The sequence below is a fragment of the Xenopus tropicalis genome, chromosome 7, assembly GCF_000004195.4.
Source record: "Xenopus tropicalis strain Nigerian chromosome 7, UCB_Xtro_10.0, whole genome shotgun sequence".
Classification (NCBI taxonomy): Eukaryota; Metazoa; Chordata; class Amphibia; order Anura; family Pipidae; genus Xenopus; species Xenopus tropicalis.
The window spans coordinates 171,957-192,575 of NC_030683.2; the positions used below are offsets into that span (position 1 = coordinate 171,957).

At 44.0% G+C, this 20,619-nt stretch overlaps 1 protein-coding gene, 6 non-coding genes and 3 pseudogenes across 7 annotated transcripts in view; all 10 read right to left on the reverse strand.

Moving 5' to 3' along the window:
• Positions 1-1,489: 1,489 nt before the first annotated feature.
• On the reverse strand, positions 1,490-1,609 carry LOC116412528 (annotated as a pseudogene).
• A 145-nt stretch (positions 1,610-1,754) lies between these two features.
• Positions 1,755-1,873, reverse strand: LOC116412517 (annotated as a pseudogene).
• Positions 1,874-2,018: 145 nt separating this feature from the next.
• Positions 2,019-2,136, reverse strand: LOC116412483. The gene has a single exon (XR_004223731.1). It is a non-coding gene; the product is annotated as a 5S ribosomal RNA (ribosomal RNA).
• Positions 2,137-2,273: 137 nt separating this feature from the next.
• On the reverse strand, positions 2,274-2,392 carry LOC116412564. Its single transcript, XR_004223804.1, has one exon. It is a non-coding gene; the product is annotated as a 5S ribosomal RNA (ribosomal RNA).
• Positions 2,393-2,537: 145 nt separating this feature from the next.
• LOC116412597 lies at positions 2,538-2,656 on the reverse strand. The gene has a single exon (XR_004223827.1). It is a non-coding gene; the product is annotated as a 5S ribosomal RNA (ribosomal RNA).
• Positions 2,657-2,801: 145 nt separating this feature from the next.
• LOC116412494 lies at positions 2,802-2,920 on the reverse strand. The gene has a single exon (XR_004223742.1). It is a non-coding gene; the product is annotated as a 5S ribosomal RNA (ribosomal RNA).
• A 145-nt stretch (positions 2,921-3,065) lies between these two features.
• Positions 3,066-3,184, reverse strand: LOC116412575. Its single transcript, XR_004223815.1, has one exon. It is a non-coding gene; the product is annotated as a 5S ribosomal RNA (ribosomal RNA).
• A 147-nt stretch (positions 3,185-3,331) lies between these two features.
• On the reverse strand, positions 3,332-3,450 carry LOC116412586. The gene has a single exon (XR_004223816.1). It is a non-coding gene; the product is annotated as a 5S ribosomal RNA (ribosomal RNA).
• A 156-nt stretch (positions 3,451-3,606) lies between these two features.
• LOC116412506 lies at positions 3,607-3,725 on the reverse strand (annotated as a pseudogene).
• Positions 3,726-4,222: 497 nt separating this feature from the next.
• LOC116412277 (transient receptor potential cation channel subfamily V member 6-like) overlaps positions 4,223-20,619 on the reverse strand; it is a 31,943-nt gene continuing 15,546 nt past the window's right edge. Inside the window, exons 10-15 of the mRNA XM_031906219.1 lie at positions 20,514-20,590; positions 14,732-14,897; positions 14,585-14,651; positions 13,487-13,755; positions 12,065-12,171; positions 4,223-6,207 (exon numbers count right to left, since the gene is read on the reverse strand). Coding sequence (XP_031762079.1) covers positions 5,898-6,207; positions 12,065-12,171; positions 13,487-13,755; positions 14,585-14,651; positions 14,732-14,897; positions 20,514-20,590 — 996 coding nt within the window. The 3' untranslated portion in view covers positions 4,223-5,897. The remainder of the gene's footprint in view (positions 6,208-12,064; positions 12,172-13,486; positions 13,756-14,584; positions 14,652-14,731; positions 14,898-20,513; positions 20,591-20,619) is intronic.

Sequence of the window (20,619 nt, forward strand, 5' to 3'; positions counted from 1 at the left end):
GTCACCCGCGGCTTATTTCGTCACGCGGCTATTATTTCGTCGGCCACAGCTTTTATTTTGTCGCACGGCTAATCTTTTGTCGCCCGCGGCTATTCTTTTGTCGCCCACGGCTATTATTTCGTCGGCCACAGCTTTTATTTTGTCGCACAAAGAGAAAGAAAGTTTGCCAGCGCTTAGTTTATTTTGTCGCACGGCTATTCTTTTGTCACCCGTGGCTATTATTTCATCGCCTGGCTATTCTTTTGACGCCCGCGGCTATTCTTTTGACGCCCGCGACTATTCTTTTTTGACGCCGACGACAATTTTTGGACATGCAGCCAATTTTTCCGCGGCTAATTTTTTCATCCTTTTCGCAAACAATGGAAAAGAAAAAAAAATGAAAGCAAAATTATCAACTTAATTTGTAAGTAATGTAATATTCACCCTTTCTTAATTACGATGTTACAGTTTTATATGATTAATAGTGATGAGCGAATCTGTCCCATTTTGCTTCGCCGAAAAAATCGCGAATCTTTCAAAAGATTTGCGAAATGGCGAAAAATTTGCGAATCGGTGAAAATGACACGTCCGCGAATCCATGCCTGGCGAAACATTTCACCCATCACTAATGATTAACTATCTTTCTCTATTTTCCCTTCTTTAGATATCTGCTGCCCATTTTTGCAAGTTCTGGTAAGTATTTTCTCTGGCCCTCTGCGGCCCGCTCTCCCCGCTCTCCCCGCTCTCCCCGCTCTCCCCGCTCTCCCCGCTCTCCCCGCTCTCCCCGCTCTCCCCGCTCTCCCCGCTCTCCCCGCTCTCCCCGCTCTCCCCGCTCTCCCCGCTCTCCCCGCTCTCCCCGCTCTCCCCGCTCTCCCCGCTCTCCCCGCTCTCCCCGCTCTCCCCATGCTAATGCAGAGGCAGCAGAAAGTAGAGGGCGCCGCGGATTGCTAGCCGCTAAGGTTAGCTAAACTGCCCGGCCCTCTCTCCCTATGCTAATGCAGAGGCAGCAGAAAGTAGAGGGCGCCGCGGATTGCTAGCCGCCAAAGTTAGCTAAACTGGCCGGCCCTCTGCGGCCCGCTCTCCCTATGCTAATGCAGAGGCAGCAGAAAGTAGAGGGCGCCGCGGATTGCTAGCTGCCAAGGCTAGCTAAACTGGCCGGCTCTCTGCGGCCCGCTCTCTTTATTCTAATGCAGAGGCAGCAGAAAGTAGAGGGCGCAGCGGATTGCTAGCCGCCAAGGCTAGCTAAACTGGCCGGCTCTCTGCGGCCCGCTCTCCTTATTCTAATGCAGAGGCAGCAGAAAGTAGAGGGCGCCGCGGATTGCTAGCCGCCAAGGCTAGCTAAACTGGCCTGCCCTCTGCGGCCCTCTGCGGCCCGCTCTCCCTATGCTAATGCAGAGGCAGCAGAAAGTAGAGGGCGCCGCGGATTGCTAGCCGCCAAGGCTATCTAAACTGGCCGGGCCTCTGCGGCACGCTCTCCCTATGCTAATGCAGAGACAGCAGAAAGTAGAGGGGGGCGCGGATTGCTGGTATTCCCAGGCGGTCTCCCATCCAGGTACTAACCAAGCCCGTCCCTGCTTAGCTTCCGAGATCAGACGAGATCGAGCGCTTTCAGGGTGGTATGGCCGTAGGCGATGACTAAGCTGACTTTTCGTCCTCTTAAACATCTCCTAGCCGCTTCTACTCGCTCAAAGGAGCGCTCTCGGGCTCTTCTCAGAATCAATGCAGAAAAGCATAGAGAAGACTGCCTCCTGCTGGCCAGAATGGCAAAATGCAAAAGCCTACAACACCTGGTATTCCCAGGCGGTCTCCCATCCAGGTACTAACAAAGACCGTCCCTGCTTAGCTTCCGAGATTAGACGAGATCGGGTACTTTCAGGGTGGTACTGCCGTAGGTGAAGGCTGAGCTGACTTTTCATCCTCTTAAACATCTCCTAGCCGCTTCTACCCACTCAAAGGCGCGCTCTATGGCTCTTCTCAGAATCCATGCAGAAAAGCATAGAGAAGACTGCCTCCTGCTGGCCAAAATGGCAAAATGCAAAAGCCTACAACACCTGGTATTCCCAGGCGGTCTCCCATCCAGGTACTAACCAAGCCCGTCCCTGCTTAGCTTCCGAGATCAGACGAGATCGGGCGCTTCAGGGTGGTATGGCCATAGGCGATGACTAAACTGACTTTTCGTCCTCTTAAACATCTCCTAGCCGCTTCTACCCGCTCAAAGGCGCGCTCTCGGGCTCTTCTCAGAATCTATGCAGAAAAGCATAGAGAAGACTGCCTCCTGCTGGCCAGAATGCAAAAGCCTACAACACCGGGTATTCCCAGGCGGTCTCCCATCCAGGTACTAACCAAGCCCGTCCCTGCTTAGCTTCCGAGATCAGACGAGATCGGGCGCTTTCAGGGTGGTATGGCCGTAGGCGATGACTAAGCTGACTTTTCGTGCTCTTAAACATCTCCTAGCCGCTTCTACCCGCTCAAAGGCGCGCTCTCGGGCTCTTCTCAGAATCCATGCAGAAAAGCATAGAGAAGACTGCCTCCTGCTGGAAAGAATGGCAAAATGCAAAAGCCTACAACACCTGGTATTCCCAGGCGGTCTCCCATCCAGGTACTAACCAAGCCCTTCGCTGCTTAGCTTCCGAGATCAGACGAGATCAGGCGCTTTCAGGGTGGTATGGCCGTAGGCGATGACTAAGCTGACTTTTCGTCCTCTTAAAAATTTCCTAGCTGCTTCTACCCGCTCAAAGGCGCGCTCTCGGGCTCTTCTCAGAATCCATGCAGAAAAGCATAGAAAAGACTGACTCCTGCTGGCCAAAATGGCAAAATGCAAAAGCCTACAACACCTGATATTCCCAGGCGGTCTCCCATCCAGGTACTTACCAAGCCCGCCCCTTCTTAGCTTCCGAGATCAGACGAGATCGGGCGCTTTCAGGGTGGTATGGCCGTAGGCGATGACTAAGCTGACTTTTCGTCCTCTTAAACATCTCCTAGCCGCTTCTACCCGCTCAAAGGCGCGCTCTCGGGCTCTTCTCAGAATCAATGCAGAAAAGCATAGAGAAGACTGCCTCCTGCTGGTCAGAATGGCAAAATGCAAAAGCCTACAACACCTGGTATTCCCAGGCGGTCTCCCATCCAGGTACTAACCAAGCCCGTCCCTGCTTAGCTTCCGAGATCAGACGAGATCGGGCGCTTTCAGGGTGGTACGGCCGTAGGCGATGACTAAGCTGACTTTTCGTCCTCTTAAACATCTCCTAGCCGCTTCTACTTGCTCAAAGGCGCGCTCTCGGGCTCTTCTCAGAATCTATGCAGGAAAGCATAGAGAAGACTGCCTCCTGCTGGTCAGAATGGCAAAAATGCCAAAAGCCTACAACAACTGGTATTCCCAGGCGGTCTCCCATCTAGGTACTAACCAAGCCCGTCCCTGCTTAGCTTCCGAGATCAGACGAGATCGGGCGCTTTCAGGGTGGTATGGCTGTAGGCGATGACTAAGCTGACGTTTCGTCCTCTTAAACATCTCCTAGCCGCTTCTACTCGCTCAAAGGCGCGCTCTCGGGCGCTTCTCGGGCTCTTCTCAGAATCAATGCAGAAAAGCATAGAGAAGATTGCCTCCTGCTGGTCAGAATGGCAAAATGCAAAAGCCTACAACACCTGGTATTCCCAGGCGGACTCCCATCCAGGTACTAACCAAGCCCGTCCCTGCTTAGCTTCCGAGATCAGACGAGATCGGGCACTTTGAGGGTGGTATGGCCGTTAGGCGACGACTATGCTGACTTTTCGTCCTCTTAAACATCTCCTAGCCGCTTCTACTCGCTCAAAGGCGCGCTCTCGGGCTCTTCTCAGAATCAATGCAGAAAGCATAGAGAAGACTGCCTCCTGCTGGTCAGAATGGCAAAATGCAAAAGCCCTACAACACCTGGTATTCCCAGGCGGTATCCATCCAGGTACTACAAATCTCTCTCTGCTCCCACGTAGCCCATTAACCTATTACTTGCTGGACTTGTCTGTTTTAAAAAGTGGTTACATTACATGATCCTGAATCATGCTGGTTGCTATGAGAAACTACTGGCGGTTACCTATGGCGATCTATTGGTTCTTTATTTCGGGGATTAATACTAACTGCTGATTGGTCCCTGCGAGTTCCAATGTATCGCCTGTGTTAGTAAATGAGCACAAAATCTCGTAGATCAGATGGGAAAGTTGAACCTTCTCTGTTGGAATTTCTTTCTTTTTTTATTCAGAAATGAAAACTTTATTTGTAAGCACCAATTAACCATACGTTTATGTTTATTATGAAAAGTTTAATAATCACATTCAGGGATGTAACTTCAGCAAACCCAGCAAAGCCTTAATAGGGCCCCCGCTGCACCATGTGAGCACTTGGGACACGCCCCTTGCTCCTGACCCCGCCCCTGCTGATCCTTACGTGGCCCCCGGAGTCCTGTAGCCATAACAGTTGAGGTTCTGTTCTCCCATCAAAGTGCCGATTCAGTAACCCAAGTTACAATATTAGACAAGTGCAGTAGCGCTAAGGGCCATACCATTGTGAGGGCCACGGGGGGAGCACATGTACCAGTAGCACTGATTGGTCCAGCTCTGCTCTGTTCCCTGCACTAAATACACTAAGCTCCGCCCATAGATTGGTGGTAAATACAATATTATGCATTTCATACCCTATCCCTGCCATTGGACATGAGCCCTTTAGTTCCTTCTAGTGAAGAGCAGTCGGTTTGGGGCAAATTCAGAGATTCTACCATTTTATGGGCGAGTATAGGGAGAGGAAATACCTCAGGAATGATGAATTTAATGCCACCGTAGCCCTTGATTAACTTTTTGGATTAGTTTTTGGAGCAATAAAAAGCCCAAAGCCTACAGACTAATACTCTCTGCCTCTTTTATTACGTTAGATTAAAGGTTCCATTAAGGGACCGGAGGAACGGGCCCCAAACACAGGCACCTCCTATATTTCCTTCTATAAACAGTAAGATTCCACATTGAAGGAACCTTCATATCCCTAAAATCACCGGAATTAAATCCCAGGTGAATAAACTTTATTTAAAAAAAAATTAAAAAAAAAATTATTTGTCATATAACTATCTGCCATGTAACTATTTGTCATATACCTAACTGCCATAACTTTCTGCCATATAACTATCTGCCAGACTGCCATATAACTTTTGTCATAAACAGTAAGATTCCACATTGAAGGAACCTTCATATCCCTAAAATCACTGGAATTAAATCCCAAGTGGATAAACTATTTGGCGTATAATTATTTGTCATATAACTATCTGCCACATAACTAACTGCCATATAACTATCTGCCACGTAACTATCTGCCATATAACTATTTGTCATATAACTATCTGCCACATAACTAACTGCCATATAACTATCTGCCACGTAACTATCTGCCATATAACTATTTGTCATATAACTATCTGCCACATAACTATTTGTCATATAACTAACTGCCATATAACTTTTTGTCATGTAACTAAACTGCCATATACTTTTTGTCATGTAACTAACTGCCATATAACTTTTTGTCATGTAACTAACTGCCATATAACTTTTGTCATATAACTAACTGCCATATAACTATTTGTCATATAAATATCTGCCATATAACATTTGTCATATAACTAACTGCCATATAACTATTTGTCATATAACTACCTGCCATATAACTTTTGTCATATAACTAACTGCCATATAACTATTTGTCATATAACTACCTGCCATATAACTTTTGTCATATAACTAACTGCCATATAACTATTTGTCATATAACTATCTGCCATATAACTTTTTGTCATATAACTAAATGCCATATAACTTTTTGTCATATAACTAACTGCCATATAACTATTTGTCATATAACTTTTTGTCATATAACTATCTGCCATATAACTATCTGCCGTATCATTTCAGACCTCATATACCTCATCCTCAGTGTCTAGACCATAGTTGGTTCTGCCCTGGAGTTGATCAATGGGAGTTTTCCTTATAATCTCCCACCCCCGGTTGGACCTTCTTTGGGACGTATTTGACTCAAGGCTGAGCATGGAGGGAGAGGGAGGAGCCTCCTTGTTTGGGAGGGAAATGGTTACTTTCTCCTCGCTGAGTGCAGGTTTGGGGGTCTCCTTCTCACTCTTTCTGTCATCTTCATCGGCGCATTGGAACGCCTCCACAAAGGGCTTTATCTTCTTCCTATCCACGTCTTTTCTTTCCTCAACTCTACGAGAGAAAAGTTTATTAGTAACGTTCCATACCTGCCCCAGGTATGACTGGGCTAAATGAGCGCAAATGTTCAGTTTATTGGCTCTATTATGGTGCTGATTGGCTTTCTATGGAATGGTGCTATGTGATTGGTCAGATGGGAGGGGCAAGATGTCGGTGTTTCTAGCTCAGCCTGGCTGCCTTCCTAGAGTGTACTTTAACTGGATCTCACCTAACTCTTTCTCCATACTCTAATTGGAGGGTCCCCAACATAGGGCTTGGTCTCCTTAGGTCACTCTACTGGGGTCTCGTGCCCAGGCTCCCCAGCAGCACCCTCCCTGTCCAGCACAAAGGGCTCCACCTATTTTATTATCTATGGAGAGGGTCCGATCTCAATATAGGAACATTTCAGCCAGGGTAAAGGATACAGGTACTGGGGCTTCTGTAGCCAGTAGGGGAATTCCTGAAGCAAAAGAAAAATTAACCCTGTAGGTTCCTATATGGAAGAAGAGAGAGGCGATACCTTCATATGGGTATAGTTGGGGTATAGAGGGTTATAGTTTAAGTATAGTTGGGGTATAGTCTGGGTATAGTTGGGTTATAGTCTGGTATAGTTTGGGTATAGTTGGGTATAGTTGGGGTATAGTCTGGGTATAGTTGGTATAGTCTGGGTATAGTTGGGTATAGTCTGGGTATATAGTTGGTATAGTTGGGTTATAGTTTGGGTATAATTGGGGTATAGTCTGGGTTATAGTTGGGTATAGTTGGGGCATAGTCTGGGTATAGTCGGGTATATAGTTGGGGTATAGTCTGGGTATAGTGGGGTATAGTCTGGTATAGTTGTGGTATAGTTGGGCTATAGTCTGGTATAGTTGGGTATAGTCGGGTTATAGTTGGTATAGTTGGGGCATAGTTGGGTATAGTCTGGGTATAGTTATAGTCTGGGTATGTTAGGGTATATTTGGGTTATAGTTTGAGTATAGTTGGTATAGTCGGGTATAGGTGGAGTATAGTTGGGGTATAGTATAGTTGGGGCATGTCTGGTATAGTTGGGTTATTGTTTGGGTATGGTTGGGTATAGTCTGGGTATAGTTGGATATAGTTGGGTTATAGTTTGAGTATAGTTGGGGAGTTATAGTCTGGTTATAGTTGGGTTTTTTATGTTTGAGATATAGTTGGGGTATATAGTTTTGGGCTGAGTTATAAGTTGGGTATTGTTGGGTATGGTTGGGGTATAGTCTGGGTATAGTTGGTGTATACTTGGGTTATGTCTGGGTATTAGCTGGGCGGAATATAGTTTGGTTTAAGTTGATTTATAGTTGGGGTATAGTTCTGGGTATATTTGGGTATAGCCTTGGGTGTATGGGTTATAGTCTGGGGTAATAGCCTGACCATGAGAATTAGTCTGGTATAGTCTGGGTATAAGTCTGGATGGATATAGTTTGAGTATAGTTTTGGAGTGGAGTAGTTTGAGCTATAGTTGTGGTATAGTTTGAGTTAGTTTGGGTATAGTTGGTTAATATAGTCTGGGTATAGTTTGATGGTATAGTTGAGGGTATAGTCTGGGTATAGTTTGGCGTATAGGTTTGGGTATAGTCTGGGTATAGTCTGGTTATAAGTCAGGTCTATAGTTAAGGTATAGTTGTATGTTTGGTTATAGTTGGGGTATAGTTTGAGTTATGTTTGGGTTTATAGTTAGGTTATAGTTGGGGTATAGTTTGGGCATATTTCGTATAGTTGGGGTATAAGTTTGAGTATGTTTTGGGTTCTATAGTTATAGTTTGGGTATGTTTGGGTATAGTTGGGTTTATCTAGCTTTGGGTGATGTTTGGGTATAGTTGGGTATAGTTGGGTTATAGTTTAGGGTATAGTTGGTATAGTTTGGGTTATAGTGTGGGGTATGTTTGGTATAGGTTGGGTAATAGTTGGGTATATAGTTTGGGTATAATAGTTGACGTATAGTTGGGTATATAGTTTGGGTATGTTTGGGGTATAGTTGGGTTATTAGTTTGGGATATGGTTGGGTATAGGGGGTTGAGGCGTATATTGGGTTATAGTTGGGTATAGTGGGGTAGTTTGGGCTCATCGGTATAGGTATAGTTGGGTTATAGTTGGGTTTATAGCTTTGGGTATAGTTGGGGTATAGTTTTGGGTATGTTTGGTATAGTTGGTTATAGTTTGGGTATAGTTGGGTATAGTTTGTGGTATATAGTTGCGTGGTCTATAGTTATAGTTAGGGTTATATAGTTTGGGTTATGTTTGTGGTATAGTTGGTGTATAGTTTGGAATATAGTTGGGTATAGTCTTGGGTATGTTTTGGGTATAGTTGGGTTTATAGTTTGGTATAGTTGGGCTATATTTGGTTATAAGTTTGGGGTATGTTTGGTATTAGTTGGGTTTATAGTTTGGATATAGTTTGGTTTATAGTTTGGTATAGTTGGGGTATAGTTTGGTATGTTCTGGTATAGTTGGGTTATAGTTTGAGGTATAAGTTGGTATAGTTTGGGTATGTTTGGGTATAGTGGGTTATAGTTTGGGTATAGTTGGGTATAGTTGGGTTATAGTTTGGGTATGTTTGGTTATAGTTTGGGTTATAGTTTTGGGTTATGTTTGGGTTATAGTTGGGTTATAGTTTGGTTATAAGTTGGGTATAGTTTAGGGTATAGTTTTGCGTATGTTTGGCTATAGTTGGGGTTCATTTTTTGGTATGTTTGGGTATAGTTGAGTAAGTTTGGCGTCATGTTTGGTATAGTTTGGGGTATAGTTTGGGTATGTCTTGGGTATAGTTGGGTTATAGTTTTGGGATATAGGTGGGTTTATAGTTTTGGGATATGTTGTGTATAGTGGGTTATAGTTTGGTTATGTTGGTATAGTGGGTTATAGTTTGGGTTATAGTTGGTGTATAGTTTTGGGTATGTTGGGTATAGTTGGGTATATTTGGTATAGTTGGGTATAGTTTGGGTATTTTAGGTATGATTTGGGTGTATAGTTTGGTATTAGATGTGGAGTATAGTTTAGTATGTTTGGGTTATAGTTTGGTATGTTTGTTGGTATAGTTGGGGGTTTGATAGTTTTGGGTATAGTTAGGTTATAGTTTGGGTATGTTTGAAGTATGTTTGGTATAGTTGGGTTATTGGTATGTTTGGTATAGTTGGTTATTGGGTTATGTTTGGGTGTATAGTTGGGTATAGTTGGGTTATAGTTTGGGTATGTTTGGTATAGTGGTATAGTTTGGTATTAGTTGGTTATAGTTTGGGTATATTTTGATATTTGGGTATAGTTGGTATATTGGGTTATAGTTTGAGTATAGTTTGGGTATTAGTTTGGTATAGTTGGGGTATAGTTTGGGTATAGTTGGGGATATAGTTTGGGTATAGTTTGGGGGGCTATAGTGGTTTATATTTGGTATAGTTGGGTGTTATATTTGGATAATAGTTTGGGCTATAGTTGTGGGTATAGTTGGGTATAGTTTGGCGATATAGTGGGGGTATAGTTTGGGTATATTTTGGGTTATAGTTTGGGTATATTTGCTGGTATAGTTGGGTTATAGTTTGTAGATAGTTTGGTATTGTTAGGTTTATAGTTGGGGGTATGTAGTTTGGTATAGTTGGAGGTATAGTGTGGGTATATTTGGGGTATAGTTTGGGGTTATATTTGGGTATAGTTGGGTTATAGTTTGGTATAGTTGGGTATAGTTGGGTATAGTTTTGGGTATGTTTGGGTATAGTTGGGTTATAGTTTGGGTATAGTTGGGGTATAGTTTGGGTTATAGTTGGGTATGTTTGGGGATAGTTTTGGGTATGTTTGGGTATAGTTGGGTTATAGTTGGGTATAGTTGTTATAGTTGGGTATAGTTGGTATAGTTTGGGTATGTTGGGTATAGTTGGGTATAGTTGGTTATAGTTTATGTTTGGGTATAGTTGGGTATAGTTGGGGTATAGTTGGTTGGGGTTATAGTTTGGTTGGGTATGTTGGGTATAGTTGGGTTATAGTTTGGGTATAGTTGGGGTTATAGTTTGGGTATGTTTGGGTATAGTTGGGTTAGTTTGGGTATGTTTGGTATAGTTGGTTATATGTTTGGGTATTTGGGTATAGTTGGTTATAGTTTGGGTATGTTGGGTATAGTTGGGTATATAGTTAGTGGTATATTTGTATAGTTGCGGGTATAGTTGGGTATGTTTGGGTTATGTTTGGGTATAGTTGGGTATAGTTGGGGTATGTTGGGTATGTTTGGGTATAGTTGGGTATATTTGGGGTATAGTTTGGGTATATTTGGGTATGTTGGGTATAGTTGGGTTATAGTCTGGGTATAGTTGGGGATAGTTTGGGTATAATATAGTTTGGTTATTGGGTTAGGTTTGTATAGTTGGGTATAGTTTGGGTATAGTTTGGTAGTTTGGTTAGGGTATAGTTTGGGTATAGTGGGTATAGTTTGGGATAGTTGGGGTATAGTTGGTAATAATTTTGAGTTGATAGTTTGTATAGTTTGGGTATAGTTTGGGTATATTATAGTTTGGGTATATTTGGGTGTGGGTATAGGGTTAGTTGGGTTATAGTTTGATATAGTTTGGGTATAGTTTGGGGTATAGTTGGGGTATATAGTTTGGGTATAGTTGGGGTATAGTTTGGGTATAGTTGGGTATAGTTTGGGTATATTTGGGGTATAGTCTGGGTATATTTGGGTATAGTTGGGTTATAGTTTGAGTATAGTTTGGTATAGTTTGGTATAGTTGGGGTATAGTTTGGGTATATTTGGGGTATAGTTTTGGGTATATTTGGGTATAGTTGGGTAGTTTGGGTATGTTTGGGTATAGTTGGGTTATAGTTTGGGTATAGTTTGGTTATAGTTTGGGTTATAGTTTGGGTATGTTTGGGTATAGTTGGGTTATAGTTTGGGTATAGTTGGGTTATAGTTTGGGTATAGTTTGGGTATAGTTGGGTTATAGTTTGGGTATAGTTGGGGTATAGTTTGGGTATGTTTAGGTATAGTTGATTTAGTTTGGGTATAGTTGGGTATAGTATATGTAGTTTTGGGTTATAGTTTGGGTATGTTTGGGTATAGTTGGGTTATAGTTTGGGTATAGTTGGGTTATAGTTTGGGTTATGTTTGAGTATGTTTGGGTATAGTTGGGTTATTGGGTATGTTTGGGTATAGTTGGGTTATTGGGTATGTTTGGGTATAGTTGGGTATAGTTGGGTTATAGTTTGGGTATGTTTGGGTATAGTTGGGTTATAGTCTGGGTATAGTTGGGGTATAGTTTGGGTATATTTGATGGACTGACACACACTGGGCATATTAATTAACATTCAAGGTTGGAATTTTTTATGCAAATATGTGTGATACACTCAGCCCTGTACCTGCCCCCCCCATTTATCCTCTCACTGGTACGTTCCCTTCTCCATACAAACAAGCGCTAATCTCCCCCACCCTCACAAAGCCTCCCCCCGCTCTCCCACTACTCACTTTCCCTTCGTCTATTCCCATCCGAATAGTTGGAAAATCTTGTTTGTAATATCTACTCCATCTGCAAACTGCCCCAGTCACTGTGAGGGTGGGGCTACTGTAACATAGCAACAACAAGTCTTTATATTCCCCTGCACACAATATAGATCTTCCATCGGGGTGGCCTGGGGGCTGAGCGGCTACACAATCCCTCCCAGGGGCAAGTGAGTAAATCATGGCACTTGTGTGACTAATTAGTAATTACAATGAAACTTAACTTTAGGCCAAACAGGAGCTGAATGTTATCATTGCTTCTATCCCTGCAGTATATATATATATATATTTATACCAAGAGGGATAGCTGGGCTGGCAGTGTATTTAGCTTTAGGGTTTCATAGAACAATATCAACCAAAAGGCAAATGACGGCTCACCGTAGGAACCAGCTCTCTCCCAGCCCATAATCTTTCCCACAGATTCCTAAACGCGGCCACAGTCTTTTTGGCATCTTTCTCTCCAGCATTATAGTGGTGGCAACGACCTGCACAAAGCGAAACCAACATGAACATGTATCCTGTCCATATCCTGCCAATATCCTGCCCGTATCCTGCCAATATCCTGCCCATATCCTGCCCATATCCTGCCCGTATCCTGCCCATATCCTGCCCATATCCTGCCAATATCCTGCCCGTATCCTGCCCGTATCCTGCCAATATCCTGCCCGTATCCTGCCCGTATCCTGCCCGTATCCAGCCCGTATCCTGCCCGTATCCTGCCCGTATACTGCCCGTATCCTGCCCGTATCCTGCCCATTTCCAGCCCATATCCTGCCAATATCCTGCCCATTTCCAGCCCATATCCTGCCCATTTCCAGCCCATATCCAGCCCATATCCTGCCCATTTCCAGCCCATATCCTGCCCATATCCTGCCCATTTCCAGCCCATATCCTGCCCATATCCTGCCCATTTCCAGCCCATATCCAGCCCATTTCCAGCCCATTTCCAGCCCATATCCTGCCCATATCCTGCCCATATCCTGCCCATTTCCAGCCCATATCCTGCCCATTTCCAGCCCATATCCTGCCCATTTCCAGCCCATTTCCTGCCCATATCCTGCCCATTTCCAGCCCATATCCAGCCCATATCCTGCCCATATCCTGCCCATATCCTGCCCATATCCTGCCCATTTCCAGCCCATATCCTGCCCATTTCCAGCCCATATCCTGCCCATTTCCAGCTCATATCCTGCCCATATCCTGCCCATTTCCAGCCCATATCCTGCCCATTTCCAGCCCATATCCTGCCCATTTCCAGCCCATATCCTGCCCATATCCTGCCCATATCCTGCCCATTTCCAGCCCATATCCAGCCCATTTCCAGCCCATATCCTGCCCATTTCCAGCCCATTTCCTGCCCATATCCTGCCCATTTCCAGCCCATATCCAGCCCATATCCTGCCCATATCCTGCCCATATCCTGCCCATATCCTGCCCATATCCTGCCCATATCCTGCCCATTTCCAGCCCATATCCTGCCCATTTCCAGCCCATATCCTGCCCATTTCCAGCTCATATCCTGCCCATATCCTGCCCATTTCCAGCCCATATCCTGCCCATTTCCAGCCCATATCCTGCCCATTTCCAGCCCATATCCTGCCCATTTCCAGCCCATATCCTGCCAATATCCAGCCCATATCCTGCCCATATCCTGCCCATATCCTGCCCATTTCCAGCTCGTATCCAGCCCATATCCTGCCAATATCCTGCCCATATCCTGCCCGTATCCTGCTCATATCTAGCCCATATCCAGAGGTGGAATGGAACAAAGACACCTGTCCGTACCCAGTGGGCACTCACCTGAGCCTTCCACAGTTCATCCCTCTCATGAGCAACTCGCCAGTGAGTGTCTCCCATCATGGCGATGAGCAGGTTGAGCATGAGAAGCGCCGCAATGACCGCAAACGCAGAGTACATGACGCTGTACATGAACGGCAGATCCACTGCGTAATTGGCAGGTCCATCGATGATTGTGAGGAAAAGTTCGAATGTGGTGAATAAGGACATGGGGTAGTTCATGAACTGCCCCAACTGACTTGAGTCCTCAGTCTGGAATATGACATAGAAGGCTGCAATTGCACCGGAGAGAGACAGTTACCAATTGCATTAATAACATTGGCTTATGGGGGGGGGGGAATTTAATAACATTTAAAAAAAAAAATCACAACTCTTTTTATTCACAAAAATATGATATTGTCGCTGAAAAAAGTGATTTCTTTTCCACAATTTATTATGCAACAAAACTGCAACAATTGGAAAGGAAAATGGCCGCATCTAAAAGCTGTTGAGCTTGTTTAGAAGCCAATGGCCCGGGGCCTCCTTGCAACTGGAAGATCTCTCTTTGCTTTGTGGTTTTAGATGTTTTTTGTTTTTTATATGCTTCAATTTGTGTGACAATATTACAAATTTACCATTTTCACATTTTTTCTGTACTTTTTTATTTTCAATCACACTTTTTCCACTCGGACAAGATTTTTATGGTTTTCGTGGAAATACATTTAGTTGTAGTTTCAAAAACCATAAAAATCCAAATGTTGACAAATCAGCCTTTGTATTTAGTATTTTTCTGCCCAAAACTCCAAGGGCCAGCTGCAAGGGATGCTGGGATTTGTAGTATGGCTACAGGGCTCCATTGCTGATGAAGAGTCTATTAGATATAATATAATCATGAATTTTATCAAGGGAATTCCTTGGCAAAAGGGCCCTTTCTGCTGCTCAAAACCAATTATAAATTACTAATAAGCAAGAAATCACTAGTTTTCCACATATCAATATCCGCTATAAAATGGAATTCCCGCCCAATACAATACCAGTAGAACCCATGTGCTGTGTATGATCCCAGTACCCCAAGCAACCCCCCAAACTACCCCTTTATAGGTCCGTATGTCATAAACTTACCTCCTCCAAAGCCCAGAATAACGACAGCCATAAGCCAACAAAAGCGCCAAAGGTCCCCAAATATCATCTGCGGCGGATAGAAAGAAGCATTATTGGGGCTCATTGGGAAAGGGAGCGGTAAATATATAGTAAATATAATCTCCTTACCTTCTGTATCATGATAGTAAAGGGCCCGAGCATTTGGAAACCCCTTGTAAAATACATGACGTAGCACCAACCAAACACAAGGGCAAAGGACATAGGAACCACCTCCCCGTCGCTGCTAGTCAGTCTCATCACCAGCGTAGTCAGAACCATTATGGCAAATATGATTCTGGAAAGAGATCCAGTAATTAGACTGGCTGTATGTAATAAACTCTGTACTGAAAATAATGATAAATCTAAATGATTTAGGCAGATACAGTATGTCTTTAATGTCAAATTAAATATCCCTACAAGAGTATAAAGCCATCTCCACAGCTCAATGGGACATCTCTATCACATGTACAAGTGTATTGGGGGGCTATGGAAATAAAATGGCTTATACCTGGATTGCAATTGTCTGTGGTGGTTCCGATTATCTGAGAATGTAAAACATGTAGTAAAACATTTCCTACAACACACAGGGTGGAGGTATTGTTCATGTAACAATCGGCCTTGAATGTTCATCCTTCAATTTGTATCTTCTGTGAATTTTTTGTGTTCTGGGGTAATACAGTGGCTTGCAAAAGTATTCGGCCCCCTTGAACTTTTCCACATTTTGTCACATTACAGCAACGAACATGAATCCATTTTATTGGAATTCCACGGGAAAGCCCAATACAAAGTGGGGTACACGGGAAAGCCCAATACAAAGTGGGGTACACGGGAAAGCCCAATACAAAGTGGGGTACACGGGAGAAGTGGAAGGAAAATCAGACATGATTCCAAACATTTTTTACAAATAAATAAGTGCAAAGTGGGGTGTGCGTAATTATTCAGCCCCCTTTGGTCTGAGTGCAGTCAGTTGCCCATAGACATTGCCTGATGAGTGCTAATGACTAAATAGAGTGCCCCTGTGTGTAATCTAATGTCAGTACAAATACAGCTGCTCTGTGACGGCCTCAGAGGTTGCTAAGGGAATATTGGGAGCAACAACACCATGAAGCCCAAAGAACACACCAGACAGGTCAGGGATAAAGTTATTGAGAAATATAAAGCAGGCTTAGGCTACAAACAGATTCCCAAAGCCTTGAACCTCCCACGGAGCCCTGTTCCACCGATCATTCAGAAATGGCAGGAGTATGGCACAACTGTAACCCTACCCAGGCACGGCCCCCCCTAAACTCACAGGCCCAACAAGCGCTGATCAGAAATGCAGCCAAGGGGCCCATGGTGACTCTGGGGGGGCTGCAGGGATCTACAGCTCAGGGGGGGGAATCTGTCCGACAACTATTAGTCCTGCACTGCACAAAGTTGGCCTTTATGGGAGAGGGGCAAGAAGAAAGCCATTGTTAACAGAAAACCATAAGAAGTCCCGTTTGCAGTTTGCCACAAGCCATGTGGGGGGGGGGCAGCAAACATGTGGGAGAAGGGGCTCTGGTCAGATGAGACCAAAATGGAACTTTTTGGCCAAAATGCAAAACGCTATGTGTGGCGGAAAACTAACACTGCACATCACTCTGAACCCACCATCCCCACTGTCACATATGGGGGGGCAGCATCATGCTCTGGGGGGGCTTCAGCAGGGACAGGGAAGCTGCTCAGAGTTGATGGGAAGATGGATGGAGCCAAATACAGGGCAATCTTGGAAGAAAACCTCTTGGAGTCTGCAAAAGACTTGAGACTGGGGCGGAGGTTCCCCTTCCAGCAGGGCAACGACCCTAAACATAAAGCCAGGGCAACAATGGGTTAAACCCAAACATATCCATGTGTTAGACTGGCCCAATCACAGTCCAGATCTAAATCCAATGGGGAATCTGTGGCAAGATCTGAAACTGCTGTTCCCAAAGGCTGACCATCTAATCTGACTGAGCTGGAGCTGTTTTGCAAAGAAGAATGGGCAAGGATTTCAGTCTGTAGGTGGGCAAAGCTGGTAGAGACATACCCTAAAGCCTGGCAGCTGGAATTGCAGCAAAAGGGAATTCTACAGAGTATTGACTCAGGGGGCTGAATAATTACGCACACCCAACTTTGCACTTATTTATTTGTAAAAAATGTTTGGAATCATGTCTGATTTTCCTTCTACTTCTCACATGTACCCCACTTTGTATTGGGCTTTCCCGTGTACCCCACTTTGTATTGGTCACATGGAATAATAAAATTGATTCATGTTTGTGGCTGTAATGTGACAAAATGTGGGAAAGTTCAAGGGGGCCGAATACTTTTGTAAGCCACTGTATATGGAATTGGCACTGTATTTATCCCGCTGTGGGTTCTGGGGTATTATACATGGAATTGGCACTGTATTTATCCCGCTGTGGGTTCTGGGGTATTATACATGGAATTGGCACTGTATTTATCCTGCTGTGGGTTCTGGGGTATTATACGTGGAATTGGCACTGTATTTATCCTGCTGTGGGTTCTGGGGTATTATACATGGAATTGGCACTGTATTTATCTGCTGTGGGTTCTGGGGTATTATACATGGAATTGGCACTGTATTTATCCCCCTGTGGGTTCTGGGGTATTATACATGGAATTGGCACTGTATTTATCCTGCTGTGGGTTCTGGGGTATTATACATGGAATTGGCACTGTATTTATCCTGCTGTGGGTTCTGGGGTATTATACAGGGAATTGGCACTGTATTTATCCTGCTGTGGGTTCTGGGGTATTATATATGGAATTGGCACTGTATTTATCCTGCTGTGGGTTCTGGGGTATTATACATGGAATTGGCACTATATTTATCCTGCTGTGGGTTCTGGGGTATTATACATGGAATTGGCACTGTATTTATCCTGCTGTGGGTTCTGGGGTATTATACATGGAATTGGCACTGTATTTATCCTGCTGTGGGTTCTGGGGTATTATACAGGGAATTGGCACTGTATTTATCCTGCTGTGGGTTCTGGGGTATTATACATGGAATTGGCACTGTATTTATCCTGCTGTGGGTTCTGGGGTATTATACAGGGAATTGGCACTGTATTTATCCCGCTGTGGGTTCTGGGGTATTATACATGGAATTGGCACTGTATTTATCCTGCTGTGGGTTCTGGGGTATTATACATGGAATTGGCACTGTATTTATCTGCTGTGGGTTCTGGGGTATTATACAGGGAATTGGCACTGTATTTATCCTGCTGTGGGTTCTGGGGTATTATACAGGGAATTGGCACTGTATTTATCCCGTTGTGGGTTCCGGGGTATTATACAGGGAATTGGCACTGTATTTATCTGCTGTGGGTTCTGGGGTATTATACAGGGAATTGGCACTGTATTTATCCTGCTGTGGGTTCCGGGGTATTATACAGGGAATTGGCACTGTATTTATCTGCTGTGGGTTCTGGGGTATTATACAGGGAATTGGCACTGTATTTATCCTGCTGTGGGTTCTGGGGTATTATACATGGAATTGGCACTGTATTTATCCTGCTGTGGGTTCTGGGGTATTATACATGGAATTGGCACTGTATTTATCCTGCTGTGGGTTCTGGGGTATTATACATGGAATTGGCACTGTATTTATCTGCTGTGGGTTCTGGGGTATTATACATGGAATTGGCACTGTATTTATCTTCTGTGGGTTCTGGGGTATTATACATGGAATTGGCACTGTATTTATCTTCTGTGGGTTCTGGGGTATTATACATGGAATTGGCACTGTATTTATCTGCTGTGGGTTCTGGGGTATTATACATGGAATTGGCACTCTATTTATCCTGATGTGGGTTCTGGGGTATTATACATGGAATTGGCACTGTATTTATCCTGCTGTGGGTTCTGGGGTATTATACATGGAATTGGCACTGTATTTATCCCGCTGTGGGTTCTGGGGTATTATACATGGAATTGGCACTGTATTTATCCTGCTGTGGGTTCTGGGGTATTATACATGGAATTGGCACTGTATTTATCCTGCTGTGGGTTCTGGGGTATTATACATGGAATTGGCACTGTATTTATCCTGCTGTGGGTTCTGAGGTATTATACATGGAATTGGCACTGTATTTATCCCGCTGTGGGTTCTGGGGTATTATACGTGGAATTGGCACTGTATTTATCTGCTGTGGGTTCTGGGGTATTATACATGGAATTGGCACTGTATTTATCCTGCTGTGGGTTCTGGGGTATTATACATGGAATTGGCACTGTATTTATCTGCTGTGGGTTCTGGGGTATTATACATGGAATTGGCACTGTATTTATCCTGCTGTGGGTTCTGGGGTATTATACATGGAATTGGCGCTGTATTTATCCTGCTGTGGGTTCTGGGGTATTATACATGGAATTGGCACTGTATTTATCCTGCTGTGGGTTCTGGGGTATTATACATGGAATTGGCACTGTATTTATCCTGCTGTGGGTTCTGGGGTATTATACATGGAATTGGCACTGTATTTATCTGCTGTGGGTTCTGGGGTATTATACATGGAATTGGCACTGTATTTATCTGCTGTGGGTTCTGGGGTATTATACATGGAATTGGCACTGTATTTATCTGCTGTGGGTTCTGGGGTATTATACATGGAATTGGCACTGTATTTATCTGCTGTGGGTTCTGGGGTATTATACATGGAATTGGCACTGTATTTATCTGCTGTGGGTTCTGGGGTATTATACATGGAATTGGCACTGTATTTATCCTGCTGTGGGTTCTGGGGTATTATACATGGAATTGGCACTGTATTTATCCCGCTGTGGGTTCTGGGGTATTATACATGGAATTGGCACTGTATTTATCCTGCTGTGGGTTCTGGGGTATTATACATGGAATTGGCACTGTATTTATCTGCTGTGGGTTCTGGGGTATTATACATGGAATTGGCACTGTATTTATCCCGCTGTGGGTTCTGGGGTATTATACATGGAATTGGCACTGTATTTATCTGCTGTGGGTTCTGGGGTATTATACATGGAATTGGCACTGTATTTATCCTGCTGTGGGTTCTGGGGTATTATACATGGTATTGGCACTGTATTTATCCTGCTGTGGGTTCTGGGGTATTATACATGGAATTGGCACTGTATTTATCCTGCTGTGGGTTCTGGGGTATTATACATGGAATTGGCACTGTATTTATCCTGCTGTGGGTTCTGGGGTATTATACATGGTATTGGCACTGTATTTATCTGCTGTGGGTTCTGGGGTATTATACATGGAATTGGCACTGTATTTATCCTGCTGTGGGTTCTGGGGTATTATACATGGAATTGGCACTGTATTTATCCTGCTGTGGGTTCTGGGGTATTATACATGGAATTGGCACTGTATTTATCCTGCTGTGGGTTCTGGGGTATTATACATGGAATTGGCACTGTATTTATCCCGCTGTGGGTTCTGGGGTATTATACATGGTATTTGCACTGTATTTATCCTGCTGTGGGTTCTGGGGTATTATACATGGAATTGGCACTGTATTTATCCCGCTGTGGGTTCTGGGGTATTATACATGGAATTGGCACTGTATTTATCCTGCTGTGGGTTCTGGGGTATTATACATGGAATTGGCACTGTATTTATCTGCTGTGGGTTCTGGGGTATTATACATGGAATTGGCACTGTATTTAACCCGCTGTGTGTTTTGGGGTATTATACATGGAATTGGCACTGTATTTAACCCGCTGTGTGTTTTGGGGTATTATACATGGAATTGGCACTGTATTTAACCCGCTGTGTGTTTTAGGGTATTATGTGTGAAACTAGCACTTACATAATATAACAGAAAGTGTGTAAAGATGCCTTTAACAAAAATTACCCTCTCACTAAGCTCTAAAGTAATTTCAAATTTGCCCCGCTACTCACATGATAACGTGGAAAGGGCCTCCCAGAACGGTTTGTCCAAAATATCTGGTGGCTCCGACTCTGAGCAAATCTGGAATCTATTAGAACATGTTTCTATTTAATCCCA